The 15,371-nt window shown below is 38.2% G+C and overlaps 1 protein-coding gene across 4 annotated transcripts in view; it reads left to right on the forward strand.

Moving 5' to 3' along the window:
- Nucleotides 1–15,371, forward strand: part of AP2A2 (adaptor related protein complex 2 subunit alpha 2) — a 51,050-nt gene that overhangs the window by 30,673 nt on the left and 5,006 nt on the right. The window contains exons 6-19 of one of the 4 annotated variants that reach the window (XM_085062809.1): nucleotides 927–1,028; nucleotides 2,340–2,448; nucleotides 2,938–3,088; nucleotides 3,510–3,678; nucleotides 4,831–4,968; nucleotides 6,203–6,385; nucleotides 6,718–6,815; nucleotides 6,989–7,220; nucleotides 8,016–8,189; nucleotides 10,060–10,223; nucleotides 11,936–12,013; nucleotides 12,895–12,977; nucleotides 13,741–13,830; nucleotides 14,650–14,773. In XM_085062809.1, the coding sequence (XP_084918935.1) occupies nucleotides 927–1,028; nucleotides 2,340–2,448; nucleotides 2,938–3,088; nucleotides 3,510–3,678; nucleotides 4,831–4,968; nucleotides 6,203–6,385; nucleotides 6,718–6,815; nucleotides 6,989–7,220; nucleotides 8,016–8,189; nucleotides 10,060–10,223; nucleotides 11,936–12,013; nucleotides 12,895–12,977; nucleotides 13,741–13,830; nucleotides 14,650–14,773 (1,895 nt within the window). The remainder of the gene's footprint in view (nucleotides 1–926; nucleotides 1,029–2,339; nucleotides 2,449–2,937; nucleotides 3,089–3,509; nucleotides 3,679–4,830; nucleotides 4,969–6,202; nucleotides 6,386–6,717; nucleotides 6,816–6,988; nucleotides 7,221–8,015; nucleotides 8,190–10,059; nucleotides 10,224–11,935; nucleotides 12,014–12,894; nucleotides 12,978–13,740; nucleotides 13,831–14,649; nucleotides 14,774–15,371) is intronic. The other 3 variants (XM_085062810.1, XM_085062811.1, XM_085062812.1) reach the window with 3 other exon arrangements.

Here is a 15,371-nt window from a genome sequence, read left to right on the forward strand (position 1 = left end):
ATATGACTTCTGCTGTTAAATACACAATTTATTTCTTCTTGAATCTTTCAAGCAAGTGGGTTGCTGTTGTCTTCAGGCTTTGGGAAGAAAATGGAAGGAGTTGTCTTTTTTGAGTTGCTGTATATATTAATTTTACTAAAGCTTTGTTTACTTTTTCACTGAAGGTAGAAAAATAGTATGTGCAGGTTCTGTTCCTCAGGCTGTTAAGAAATTAATCTTGTGCCTTGTTACACTAAATCATATTGCATAGCTGTAATACTAATTTGCCTAGGCCCTTTGAGATTAGATCTATACTAAAAATTCAAGACTTGATTTGTCATTGCATAAATTTCCTTGTCCTGTGGTGTCTATGTTATTCTTACTTTGCTGGTTAAAAAACCCTATTGCTTTAGAAAAGAGACCCTGTTTTTTCCCTGCAGTCTAGTTACTTTATGAAAATAAGGCTATTAAGACCTGTGCTTCAACAGTAATAAGAGTGTTTTAGTCTGCAGCAGTAATATACGACGCTTGTTTTATACAAAGCTTCCTCTTCATGTTGGGTTGTGGGAATTCTTTCCTAGATTATCTGCTGCATTGAATTTCTTCTGCTCATGCTTCTCTTGTATAGTAAGACAATTTGTGTCCAGGCTTAATTTTAATATGGCTCTCTTATTTTAGATGTACTATCCAAACATGAGACAAAGCTAATACAAAAAATAGCATAAAATGCTCTGCAAGCATGGCAGTATCATGTTGAAAATTCTGTTGGATTCTGCAGGTGTGTAATTAGTCTAGCTGCTAGCTAAATAAGAGGTTTTTTAATGTAGGGCTTTGTAATGGGGATAAATATAGGTTTTTTGTATTTTGAATTGAAAGGTGTTAATGGGCAGCATTGTAAACTGATACAAAATTGAACGTGTTGTTTGTTTCATTTTGGTTTTTTCTAGGGTGTGGTTACTGCAGCTACAAGTCTGATCACCACTTTGGCACAGAAGAACCCGGAAGAGTTTAAGACTTCAGTGTCCTTGGCAGTGTCTAGATTAAGCAGAGTGAGTCCAATGATGACCCTGATAATACTTAACTGTTGATTAATTTACTCAGCTTTCTAGATCAGGTTAGCTTCCTGTTCAGCTTTCTAGGGTCAGATTAGTTTACTGTACCATTAAATGTGAAGATGATTCAGTATCACTTTGTGTAGGTGCTTCAGGTAACCTCTTTTAATGCTTGTTACTTACCAGGAAAGAAAGCTGTATTGGCTTGCCCAAACTTTCTTGGTTTAATCCCTGCTATGCTCTAACTAGTAATGATTACTTTGTCACTATGATGCCAAAGAATAGTTGGATCAAAGACTGATTCTACAGGCTTCTGCACAGAACTCTAAAAAATAACAAACTGTAGCTTTAACTTTATCGAAGCTTCTTACAATATGAATTGCCTTCATATTCCTTCTTTTGAGCTGCTGCTGTGTTAATAATCATAAGCATTTGATATTCTGTAAATGGTTGTAGGTGGTTAAGCAGGGGCAAAGGATGCAGTGTAAGAAAGTATGGAAGACAAGGAAGGCTGCTGCTTCACAAATGTACTTCAGACCCAGTTTTATGCAGTCTTATACCCAAATTACTCATAAATCACATAAATTTAATTTCTTTCTAAAGATGAATATTTTTTCCCTAATACTTAAAAGCAAGGGAGTGCTGAGGGAAGTGCAAGGCTGTTCTGTAATGGAGCAGCAAGAATTTGATAGAATTATTTTGAGCAAAACTAGTACCAAACTCATGGCATTTCTGCCTAGAATAAAAGGGGAAAAAGAAATCTATGAAGAGGGGTAACTGAATATAATCCTTACCACATTTCATTATGCATATAAACCTCTTCTGTGTATGCTATTCTTTTTCACTTTGGTGTATGGATATTATTGAAGGTGTTAGTTGGTTCTTCTGCTTTAGGTCAGTCTGTCATGGCATCTTGTACTTGAATTCCAGGCTCACCTATCATCAGCCACCAGACTGCTTTCTGTTGGCTGAATCTGTGAATTTCTGAAAAAAAGAAAGTCAAGCTTCTGGTTAAACATTTTGGTGTTTCAAGATGGTTGTCTTCATTCTATAAAAAAGCGAGTAGGCTTTCAGGAAGAGACTTCCTAGACTACTGTATCTGCAAAACTGAATTTCTGTTACTAGCATTTCCTGTGCTATACTCATAGTATGGTAGCTTGTGCGTAATTAATCTACTGAACTAGACATTGCTAGTGACACAGTTTTTTAAGCTTCTGTCAGAGATGACCTAAGGTGTTCTTCGGGTCCTTTTTGTGGCTGTGGATCAATTAACTTCAGCAGCTGACATGCTGTCTGTTTGTGTTACAGATTGTAACTTCTGCATCAACAGACCTTCAGGACTACACATACTACTTTGTTCCTGCTCCCTGGCTATCTGTGAAACTTCTGAGGCTGTTACAGTGCTACCCACCTCCAGGTAATGCACAAATCACAGCACTGGTCATCTCTCTTATGCAGTACACTGGCTCCAAAGAGCTACTGGCACTGCAGTGTTACCATAGCTTGGAGTGCAAACACATTGTCTTAAGGCAAAGATACTGAAGTTTGTACTTTTGAGTGTTTCTGTTAGCTCTAAGACACTTGGCCTTTTGAATTATGCTGTGTTTAATTTTAGCAAAATGTGTAACCAGTATGCATCTTACAAACCAGTGGCAGCTGCCATTTTAAATGCTATCAACTATATTAAAGCCCTGAAGTATGTTGTAGTGCAGACTGTGTTGTCTTTTGTTCTCATCCAGATAGAACTGTGGCTTGGAATTCTTGTCCCACGTGTATGTTGGGGAGTGTAAATGTTTTTAATGTCTTAGAATAGTTTAGTTCATTTAGATTTAGCTAGAGGAAAACCTAAGGTAGGGATTAGGGTTTGGGGCAAAATGAAGTTGTCCAACGGCTTGTTCTTCTCCAGAAGACCCTGCGGTACGTGGCCGTCTGACAGAATGCCTGGAAACCATCCTCAACAAAGCACAGGAGCCACCAAAGTCAAAGAAAGTACAACACTCAAATGCGAAGAATGCTGTCCTGTTTGAGGCAATAAGCTTAATTATACATCATGACAGGTGAGCTGGGACAACACTTGTGTTATCAGAGGGGTTTTTAAAGTGAAAAGCTGGGGCCTTTTCTTGAACAGTTAATCAGATTTTAATGGGGGAGGGAGCAGAGGGGAACAGAATATGAAGTTGCTTGCTAGATTGGAATGCAACCACAACAATGTAATGGAACAGTGTTAATGAACTGTGTTGCTTTGATTTTTGCTGCTTCTTTATTTGATGTTTTGTATTGACCCCACTGCCCCCACTGCTCTAATCCAACAGAGAGTATTTGCTCACAGTTACCTGAATTTGCATTTCACAAGCAAAGCATTCTAGCAGACACTTTGAGGCATTTTAAGAAATTTCCACTGCAGAAATAGTATTCTGTATTGAGTGTTCTCAAACCTGTTGCTTTTAACCCTTTCACTTTCTCTCCTGTTCTGTGCAGTGAGCCAAACCTACTAGTCCGTGCCTGTAACCAGCTAGGTCAGTTCTTGCAGCACCGAGAAACTAATTTGCGTTACCTAGCACTGGAAAGCATGTGCACGCTTGCCAGCTCTGAATTCTCACATGAGGCTGTGAAAACACACATAGAAACAGTTATCAATGCATTGAAGGTAAATATTGAAGTGTGTGGTCTTGGTTTTGAGTGTTGTCTTCTTCCCTGCCTCAATGCCCTCTCCCCCACTGCCCCAAGCTCCCCATCCCCAATTAAACTGATGATACTTAGAGACCAAATGAAATATTCTTTGAAATCTACTGTAGTTTTTTTCCTCAATACAGCAAAGTCTTGCTGTGCTGGCAACTACAGAGGTCAGCTTTTGCTGATATCTGCACGTTGCTGTTATATCTGATACTTTGTAGCTGTGTCTCTTATAGCACTGGTTTCTGCTCAAGTGCAGACTGAAGATGAATAATTGTTTTAAAATGTGGAATTTCAAAACTGAGAATGCTGGGAAGACAGTTTTATTACTGTCTTGCTGGTATTGAACACTGTTCCTTCACTGTAGTAGCTTATGGGGAGTGATAGAGCAGATCAGCTTCCACTGCAGAATTATAAAGAGCAGAAACCAGAAAGACACGTTCCCAGGCCATGTTTATGTGACAAAGCAAAAGTCAAAAGAGTAAGACTGATTTGCATGTAAATTTACTTGCACACTTGGGTGCTTAATTATTGTCTTCTTCCAAGCTTGTGCTGTAGCATATTTATACATTTGTCCAAGTTTGAAGTACGTGTCTGTTCTAGCTGGACTTCAGTCATTACAAGGTATGCCTGACACTAAACCTGCAGGTAGCTAAGTGCTCATTGGCCTGGTAACAATATAACAATTTCAGCCAGTTATTGGTGTATTTATAGCCATTGGTACCAGTTACTCAGTGCACAGTGGACCACAAATTCACTCACCCTGCTTTGGGTAATACTGAAGTGTTGTATACAAACTCTTCCATTCTTTCAGCACCTGCATGAATTTGAATAAGTATTCTACAGAAAAGCTGATGATTTGAAGTTTTATGGTTTTATTTAAAAGCAGGAAGCTGTTTGAGTCTCTACTGATCTCTTCCTAGGTTACTCAAAGTGAGCAATAGCATAAGAAACTCATAGCTTATATAAATGGTACATCTGAGTTCATTCTGCATCTGAAAAACTATGCAAATGCATGTGCTTTAAATTTGACTGTTGATTATACTAAGTTTCATCTCTTAAGTTGCATCTACTTTCCAAATAAAGACAAAATCATCTGGACCTTTGACTGTGTGTCTTTTTGCAGACTGAAAGAGATGTAAGTGTACGACAAAGAGCTGTAGATCTCCTGTATGCAATGTGTGACCGAAGCAATGCCCAGCAGATCGTGGCTGAAATGCTCAATTACTTGGAGACTGCTGATTATTCCATTAGAGAAGAAATTGTAAGCTATTGGTCTTTTTCTTATTTTTTTCATACCTGACTTTGGTACCATGTGTCATATTATTGATTGGGTTGCTGCGCTGTCTGTTATAGAGATTGCTTTCCATGGTGATTTAAAAATAATACGTAGACAAAACTAGTAAAACAAGCAAACAAAAAATCCCTAACTTTGTAGTCTAATAGCAAAGAATTTAGGTTAAACTAATCCAGGGGCAGGGGGGAACCTTGGAAACATGACTAAAAGCCGATCTTGGTCTCACAATAATGCACATGGAAAGTGAAGTGAATTTTATCAGTCCTTGAGCAAAGACATTCTCCAGATCTCAGGGTTAGGTCCTATTCTAGTCAATTGTGCAGTAGCTTAAAAAATTAGTGTGATAAATGCTTATTTGTAGGTAGAATGTTACACTGTGTATGTTCTGAGAATGTTCAGTCTAAGAATTCCCAAAAACAATACCTTATAATCAGCTAAGAGGCCTGGTATCTATCTCCTTCTTACAAGTAGGATAAAAGTTGAAATACTCAATTTAAACCTTTTTAGGAGGGTAAACAAAACTTGTACTTACAGTAGTTAGGTGCTGAAGCTTGTTGGTTGGACAAGTGAATGTGGAATACAGTGTTAGTTGATTTACCTCTTGTACTGTCTGGTTGCTGTTGACCATGTCCCTTGACCTGGCAGATAATAGGAATTTCATTCTGTTCCCCTATACTGACCTGTTCTTTAAAGAGTAGTAAATGCAACTGATAATCAATTGTGTGGGGTCTCCTCCAAAGCTGATTGTTTGCTTCAGAATGCAGGAATCTGATTATGACCTGAAAAAGTCAGCTATGCTTTGGTGACTCTGCTTGCCTCTGCTGTCTTGAGTTTCCAACTTTTACCTTCTTTTGAGAGGTTTCCAATTTCCTATTTGATCCTGTCCCAATGGTGGTTTACATGGTGTTTTTATAGCAAACAAAAAATGTTCTATAAATTACTTTGATCACTTAGGTACACAATTGAAAAGCCACAAATATACAACATATTTGAATGCATTATGGGGAAGGCAATATGTGCCTGGCAACTGCTGTGTTCTGGCACAGCATTTCAGTGTTCACCTTTCACCTTAGCTGTGGGAACAAGTGAACAAGCTCATGCATCTGAAACTGAGACCTCTGCCCAGAGTGGGCTATCACTAGGTGTATGCAGCCCATAGTCAGAGCTAGCCAACCTGCTGTGTTCTCTTTTGTGTGCTCAGGTTCTGAAAGTTGCAATTCTAGCTGAGAAGTATGCAGTGGATTACACCTGGTATGTGGACACAATCCTGAATCTGATTCGCATTGCTGGTGATTATGTCAGTGAAGAAGTGTGGTATCGAGTTATTCAGATTGTCATCAACAGGGATGATGTGCAAGGGTATGCAGCCAAGACTGTTTTTGAGGTGAGAATAACTGTTTTCAATTCCCTTTCAAAATGAGCTAAGAATTAAGTAAGCACCACATGATGTAACAGGGGAAGCTTAAGGAGCTCTATCTGTCCTCAAAAGTCCACAGGACTGCTCAGTAGGCCTAACAGTGCTCTTAAGCAAGTAATACATTAGAGTCTTCTGTGAAATCGTACTACCCATCATGGTTTTCTCATAAGCTTTTTATAGGGCTTAGACCCATGATCTGCTCTTGCAGGAAACTAGATGAGAAAACCAGGAGTGGAAGTGGAAGATTTTTTTTTTTCTTAATACATTGCATGTCAATGACTATTAATGTGTTCTTACAGGCCCTTCAAGCTCCAGCATGCCACGAGAATCTTGTAAAAGTAGGTGGCTACATCTTGGGAGAATTTGGAAATCTGATAGCAGGTGATCCAAGATCAAGGTAAAACATCTTCTAAAATACTGAATTGAAGTAGTAATGCTTTCTGTAAAGAATTTCATGTTTAACATTCCTAACGGTAGTTAACAAATGATTCAGCTCTTGCTAATAATGCATTTATGAGGATTATTCTGTCTACAGAAACTGAACAAATTATTTTTCTTCCATCTTTTAAGTCCCCTCATCCAGTTCAACTTGCTACATTCCAAGTTTCATCTGTGTAGTGTTCCTACCCGAGCTCTGCTTCTGTCTACCTACATCAAGTTTGTGAACCTGTTTCCAGAAATCAAAACTACGATTCAAGATGTGCTGCGCAGTGACAGTCAGCTAAAAAATGCTGATGTTGAGCTGCAGCAGAGAGCTGTTGAGTATTTGAGGCTCAGTACTATTGCTAGTACTGATATATTGGTAGGTATAAAGCTTTATTTTCTTTATTATGCAGTACTCTTCTGTCAAAAAGTTTACTCCACTAAAACTTACCTGATTGCTCAGAAGTCTTCATGCAGAGTTAAAGATTACAGTGTGGGTACTGGTTCTTTTAGTCTCCATAATTCTGTTGTAGTCATCTTCAATTTAGAGCTGAATTCCAAGTTGGTATTACTGTAGTGGGACAAATGACCATTAAGACATGTTAATCTGGAGCTGAGAAGCTGGTGGATAATACAGGGTCCTACAGGATTTTTATATCAGAAGGTTGGTGCTTTCTTTTGAGGACTTGGTGGGCAGGAAAGGTGTAATTTTTTGTCTCTTGAAGTTCAGTGGTTTAACCTGGTGCTCTCAGGTCTGAGCAGAGCATGGCACATTTAGTTCTGGCATCTAATAAACGTTTAGGTCTAAGTAGAAACTTGAGTATTCTCTGTGGTTTAAGTCTAAGTCCGCCTGATTTAAGGACTGTTCGGTCTGCTATGACCTAATTATTTAAATTTTCTTTTTTAAATTTAATATCACTGTTTCAGAGAAGTGATATGCTCCTGTTCTCCTAACCAAGTGCTTTGGAAGGACTTCAGAAAGTTTTAAAGAATCTTTTCTTTTAAAAAAGCATTCAATGCCTCACTGCAATAAACTGCACAGTAATTTTCTGTGTGGGTAACTACTTCTGCTTTTGCTTTATGCAATCTATAAGAGTGTGTGTCTTCGAAGGCTCAGAAGATGGTTTGGCTTTTTCTCTAAGTTTAACTAACACATCTTTTTCTCTATGGTAAGGCTACAGTGTTGGAAGAAATGCCTCCCTTTCCAGAGAGGGAATCTTCTATTTTGGCTAAACTGAAGAAGAAGAAAGGCCCAGGCACAGTTACTGACCTGGAAGAGATCAAGAAGGAGAGGAGCTCTGATATGAACGGAAGTGCTGAACCTGCCTCTGTCAATGCCAGTGCTGTTGTGAGTTTAAAAGCTGTTACTTCATTAATTTAGATGGTGTGCAAGTGAGAAAAGGAGGGTTTCCAAAAAGGGGCTTTTTGGGGATTTAAAACTTTTCATGTGATACTTAAGATTTTGGATGTTTGCTATAAAGCAGCTATGAAGTACAGCTGCATTCCCCTCACTGCGTGCTTGGATGCAATTTTCCTTTGGAAATCTTATGTAAATGGGGACAAACTGCCTGCAGCCTAGAAAAAATCCCTTTTACATTGGTATTTGAAAAATATTGTTGTAAACTTTAGAAATGTTAATTTCCTTGTCAGTGAAACTGCACTGAGGGTGAGATTATAAAATTAATGTATTTAAAAGGAGTTAACTTGAATTTCAGAGTATCAACTGCTTTTCTGCTTTGTCTTATGTGTTATTTTGCATCTTGATTTGGATTATTGATTTTAAGATAAGTGGACAACACTTGACTTCACAGGGATGTCTTTAAATCAGTGCAAAGTTGTTACTGTTTATTTGACAGTACTATCTGAGTTCAGTTATGCTAGACAAGGCCACAGGGGTTTTTTTTCTGAGCTGAAACTTCTCATTTTATTGTCAATTAAAGCTGATAGGATATTTTTTTCCCCATAATGTAATACTTCTTTCTGGTTTTAATGCCTAGAATAACTTGTAATTACGTTTAAGATGTAGTAGAAGATTACCTAGAGGGGGAAATACTGTAGCACACTCCCTGCCCAGTTTGTTAAAGCATAGTACTTTACTGCTTAGTCACAGCAGTATATAAGAGTAGATACTCCAAATGGAACAGTTTTGACTGGACGGAAGTCTCTTGCCAGCAGAAAAGTTGCCAAATTTTCTTTGAATTCCAAATTGAGGTGACTGGCAGTTAATACTGTGTTGTGCTTTATGAGCTTCACTTTATGGGTTGCAACCATGTAACAAACTGCACAGTGTTTCCTTCGCCAGTGGCTTTATCTGGTTTAGATACCAAAAATGTTACAAATTTGAGGTCCAACCTTCGTTTATTTTTAGTAGTTCCTAATGATTGGCTTCTTAAAGTCTTACTCTGTCTCCATGCAGTATATGATAACTTTTAGTTGGCTTACACAGACAAGGTTTCAGATTCACCCAGATGCATCTCATGACTGATCCTCAGATTACCTGGCATATTGTGACTATTTTAATTAACAGTCTATGCTTTGTTCTTGCATGTGACTTCAGCACATATATGCAGCCTCTGTTGCATGATTCTGTGTCCTGGTTGCTTGATTTGCTCTATGTGAGGGGAAAAAAAAATTTAAACATCTTGCCTATTCCTCTAGTGTTTGCAGCTTGAACTGGCTACATGCTCTGCTTTTTTTGCTGGTTGGGTTTACATACTTTCTAAGGTTTGCAAGCTTCAAAAAGCCAGGATTAAACTGATAGTCAATTCTAAAGATTCTGTGATGACTTTGATTTAGGTTTGTGTAAAAGCCACTTCCTTTCTTGATGGATTCTTCATGAAAGAAAATCAACACATGTGAATCCTATTCCGTACAGTACTTAATTTCCATTGAAACTGAGGGGAAAATAGAAGGGGTAAAACTGTCATCTTTATCTTTCTTCTGCAGAATCAGATTCTAGACAAATGAATTTCAGTTTTGTTTTTGTTTAATGGTTAGATGGACATTTTCTTCAAAGGAGAAAAAGAAAACCACATCTGTAAACGACCATAAGTTGAAATTCAGTGTTGTAGCTGCATCTGTGGACCCTTTTACATCCATTCAAACCTTGATTTGGGGTGGGGAGAGGCACTTTGCCATAGCTTAGTTGTCTATTCAAACAAGACAGCTTTGTTGTAGTTTTGTTGCAGTGTAACACCAAAGTGTCTTGTCTTCCTTAGTCTACTCCTTCTCCATCGGCGGATCTGCTGGGTCTGGGTGCTGCCCCTGTCACCAATTCAGCTCCCCCACCTTCCTCTAGTGGTAGCCTGCTCGTGGATGTATTTTCAGATTCAGCTTCTGCAGTTGCACCTCTTGCTCCTGGTTCTGATGACAACTTTGCGAGGTAATTAAGTCACCCTGAAAGGAATTTGAAGGAGAACTTGTCTGTTAAAACAGGATTGAAGGAAAAACATACATAACTTTTGATTTTGTTCCAGCATATTGAGTGCATTCCTGGGTGGTAGTTTTGCAGCAAGAGAGGTGTTCCTGGACTCTCTGCTGGATGTGCTGTCGTTATTGAATATCTCTGTTAATGGAAAAACTGAGTCTGTTGTAATCAACCTGAGGATATATGCCACACTGTAGTGTCTGGTTTTCATGCTGGTTTTGCTTTGTTGAATTAAGCTGCTTATGCATCTCCATACATCTTGAAGTGGGGGTTATCTATCCTGATATGAATACATTTATTCTATTTTATTTTCATAAAGTATTCTTGTGTCTCTCCACTAATGGCAAGCTGATATTCAAACAGTGAGATGGATTGTATCCAGAGATACACTTCAGTTGTTCTGCTACTGTCTGTAAAAGGGGTGTAAAAAGGGAGATAAAGAACAAGTGGTTTTCGTTTTTTTTAAAGGGGATTTGATACTACAATTACATTAGCAAGTGTATTGTAGGTACAATGTGTTATTAACCCCATTAGTCTTAAAAGCCACTGTGGCTACTCTCAAACATTATTTGGCTAAAATTTTGGGAATAAATAGCATAAAATCTATGTCTTTAAAATCAGTTGTCTTTAAAATTAGTTGTCTAACTGGACAAGAACGTATTAGTGTTGTCAAGGACCAAATTTTGAATGTTGGCATAACAAATTTGCAATGCATCTTAATATAAAAGACATAATTAGGGAAACTGATCTGCCTGGATCGTTGACACTTTCATCAAAATTTTATATCAGGCAATGCATTGTTGCAAGTTTGCAGTGATTAATATTTGATCCTGTGTTTCTCTTGGAAGGTCAGAAGTGTTACTTGATCATACAACACAAAACTATGACTTTAGGAAGGCTCACAAACTTGTTCACTTCTTCTTGTAACCCTCTTAAAAAAAAAAAAGAACCAGTACTAGTAGCTTCATAAGCAAATGTTACCTAAAAAGAGTTTTCTCTTTCTGCAGAAGAAAGTGTAGCAATGCCCAACTCCTTGGTCTGTCTGTAGATGATGAAATGCTTCTCTAATGATACTGAGAAATTGCTTTTTACAGTCTCCTGCCTCTTTTTAATGCTTTTGTCACTTTTGTTTCTAATCTGTTACTTGGGTAAGTCATTCTCTGTGTGCCTGGGTACTCTTGGCTATGCTTCACACTTGCGTGTTTTTAGGAACTGATTGTGCCCCTGTGCTTAGAAGGGTCCTTAAGGTTGATGAGGCCTCTGCTTTTAAGTGTACCTTTGTAGTAGTTAATATGCAGCTACATTTATGATTTTGAACTTAAACACTTCTGCTGTCAAAATTAAACACCTAAAATGACTTGGTTCTGTAAGAGGTTTACATTTAAGCTACTGAACACTTTCAGCTGTCTCCTGTCTTCGTGAAGGATTGCTGTTTTCTAACAGTTGGGGTGGGATGGGGGAGAGAAGTGGGGGAAAACATTGCCTAATGCCTAAAACCTTTCTAGGTGTACTGAGCTAGGGCAGCTAATCAATTTCTCGTGCATTAAGCTCAGCAGTGCCGTTTTTGAGGAAGGAGGTAAAAGAAGTAACTAAGCTCTAAGCTGTCTTTACTAACTCCTGCTGTCTCTGTCGCTACTGCCTTTCTTCCTTTGTGCTGCCTGAACTAGCCCTGACCTGGCTTCATCTGAGGTAGTTTCTGAGGAACCAGCTGATACTGTGCATGATGCTGATGAGCTTTTTCACAAGTAAGCAATACTAAAACCTTGCAAGGCTGGGCAATTTCCAGAATATAGTTATAAAGCAAAACTATATTGTTCATTAATTTAATTACCAGCTAAACTAGAGAAACAGTACTGTCAGACTTGTGGCTAGAACACCTCTGTGGATGCTGTGGATTTTGTGACAGGCTCATGAATACACAGGTTAGAATTGCCTTTACAAGTCAGTGCTATCACACACTGCTCTAAAATGAGGTAATGCCAGTTGTATATTAAGATTTGCAACTATTTGGAAATAAAGAAGAAAATAGAGTACTTATCAAAAGTACTGATATTTGGGAGTGTGTTTTAAGTGCCTTGTATGAAAAAGGCAGATGTTTGCTGACCACCTCTTCTAATTTTAAGTGAAGAGTGATAGAACTATAATAACTCGAGAATGGGCTTCCTCTCTCAAAATGGAAAAAGTATCTTTTCAGTTGGCTTAGATGATACAGAAAGGGTAAAACAAGGAGTTTTTTTCTTTCAGGTTTAAACTGTCAAAGCCTCAGACTTTTCAATTCTGCACCAACCTAATGAGTTTCAGAAGTTCTCAAGACTAATAAGAAAAATCCTAATCTGTTGCGTGGTCCTTTATTAGACAGTGTGTGTGTATCTAGCATACTGTGGTTTCCTTCATAGTTTCTCAGACATCAAATAAAAATGTCAGCTCTCTTAGTGTCCTACAAGTGGTGGTTCTGGTTGTAAAATTGTGTTTTCTAACTGCAGTTTTCTGCAAAGGCCTCTCTCACAGATTGATGCATTCTAGGTTAACCGCAATCTTCATCCTCTCTGTAAACCCTGAATTTTGTGGTTCTAAATACTGTTTAATGTGGCTCGTTCTAAAACATCTTTTCCTTCTCTTCCCCTAGGTTTGTGTGTAAAAATAATGGAGTCTTATTTGAAAATCAGTTGCTACAAATCGGCTTGAAGTCTGAATTTCGACAGAACCTGGGTAAGATCTTCTGTGCCATGGTTGTCTGTCTGCATTATCAATCACTATGCCAGCATGATATTCCAGATAGGACTCCCTTTTCAGCTACTGAAGAGGGAAATAGCATTACATGCCTAAGCAGTTTTACACCTCCCACTGTTGTGCATCCCTGGCTTTTGTGGGGGCTCTTGTTTCCTTACATTTTTTGATTGTTTTGGTTGCTGAGATGAAATGTGAGTGGTAAGCTCCAGCACTCGAGCTCTCACGGCCTGGTTGTGTGGCTGGTGCAGCTAGGTTTATAAAGTACCCTTCTTCTCAATTTTTATATCTTGCATTATAGCTTACTGTGACAATATGAGACACAATGCATTTCAGATCAGATCTAACTGGTAAACATCTAGAAAAGAGATGGGAATTGAACGCAGGCCAGCAGTAGAATTGCTTGCTTCTCCCTTTCTGTAAAAATTGCTTGTTGTTCCCTTTCTTGGTGGCATAGTAGCTTCTTTACAGAAAAAGTAAAATTCTCCAGCAACTGAACGACTTCCACTGATTTTTTTAACTGCCTGTGTGACAGCTACTGTAGGAGAGATCTAATCTCTTGGTTAAATCACTGCATTTTGAACTGTGAATATCTTGGTGAGATAAACGATGTAAACTGTGTTTTGTTCTTAAAAGTGGTTTTAAAGAAAGGTAGAAAGACAATGTATTAGGGAATTGAAGCTCAAGTAGTTCAATATGATTACATGTACCTAAAAGTTCTGATGTCTCGTTCTTCTCTTTCTAGGACGTATGTTCATATTCTATGGTAATAAGACATCAACACAGTTCTTGAATTTTACTCCAACAGTAATCTGCTCAGATGACCTTCAGTCAAATATCCTTAAGTGTAGTGGCATGTGTCTGTTCTTCCTAGGATTTTGTGATTTATGCTGCACAAAATAATAATAAATCTGTTGGATCAAGTCACAGTGGCCTTCAACATGAAGAAATGAGAAACTTGCTGATAGCTCTCTAAAGTTCTTGTAGAAAGAACAAGTCTTTAACAGGGATGGAAGATTCTTTCCTTAAAGCTCTGGTTATAGACACAAATTTTAGTCCTGAAACAAGGAGAAATTAAGCTGAATATGTCATGGAACTCCACTGACATGAAGTAAGTAGCAGAGGTAGAGATGTGTCCTTCAAGTACTGCATTAGCAGATAACCTAAAACTTGACATGGAGATGGAATACATGTGCACCAAGATGATGGTACTTCAAAGTAAGCTCTTAATTCATGGCTGGTTCTTAATGCTGGGTATTGCAAATTTAGGATTTCTGGGAGATTAAGTTATCAGGTTTGTTTGACTCAAGGCATCTCTGTAATGTTCAAAATAGTCCTGTGGTTTTTATTGTGAATTCTCTGTGCTTTCACACCTTTTTGAGGGCATCTTTCTTTAAGAATATTCAGGTAACTGAGAATTTTTTGGTTTATTGTTTGTAGATGTGTCAGTATGAAAAAAACCAAAAACAAACAATGAATTAAAGAAATAAACCACTACAACTTCTTCTGTTGTACAAAAATTGAGCTTTAAATGTTCAGTAGTACATAGTAAATGAGTGAAAACGTGATGCTAATTACTCATACAGCTTACTGGAAGATTTGCATTTTTCTAAGTTATCACTTCAGTGATCTGTTTCCTTAACTACATTTTTACGCCTGAATCTCCAGACAAAACCTGTTGATCCCACAGTGGATGGAGGTGCACAGGTTCAGCAGGTTGTGAACATCGAATGTGTGTCAGACTTCATGGAAGCTCCGATCCTGAACATTCAGTTCAGGTAAAACAAAGGATTCAAATGTTAGTGAATTAATTAGATGAAAGATGTTAAATCTGGTGTGGTCCTGAAATGTAGAATATGGACACACAAAGCTCTCTTGGGCGGACAACTTGAAAATTTGATCTAACTAAGGTTTAAGCTGCTAGGGAGACTCCATTTGGAACAAGGTGGTTTAAAAAACCTAACCAAACCAAACAGTCAAGGAGCAGCTACTGATAAAATGTCTCCATGACTTCTCTTCCTGCTATCTGTACAAAACAGTAGTCTTCCTGTTTGATTAAGAAATCTTGACAGGAATATACGCAGTAACTTCTCCCTTCTGGAAACCAAGAACATTTCTGCAAATAACTTGGCCTGGAAGTGTATGCAACCAAAAATAGAATCTTGTTCCGTCCACTCAACGTCAGCGCAGCTTTACAAAATCCTGATTCCTGGGTACATGCTGTTATTCTAGTCTAAACTGGTTTTTATTGGTATGTTTTCACAGCGATATTTTTTCGCCCCTTTGGGTGCTATCTAGAGGATAAACCTATGCTAGAACTGAGACAACCTTATTAGAAGTTCTGCCAATTCATGTGCCATCCAAACAGAGAAAATA

Source organism: Lichenostomus cassidix, chromosome 5 (genome assembly GCF_008360975.1).
Source record: "Lichenostomus cassidix isolate B80296 chromosome 5, HeHo_3.0, whole genome shotgun sequence".
Taxonomy (NCBI): Eukaryota; Metazoa; Chordata; class Aves; order Passeriformes; family Meliphagidae; genus Lichenostomus; species Lichenostomus cassidix.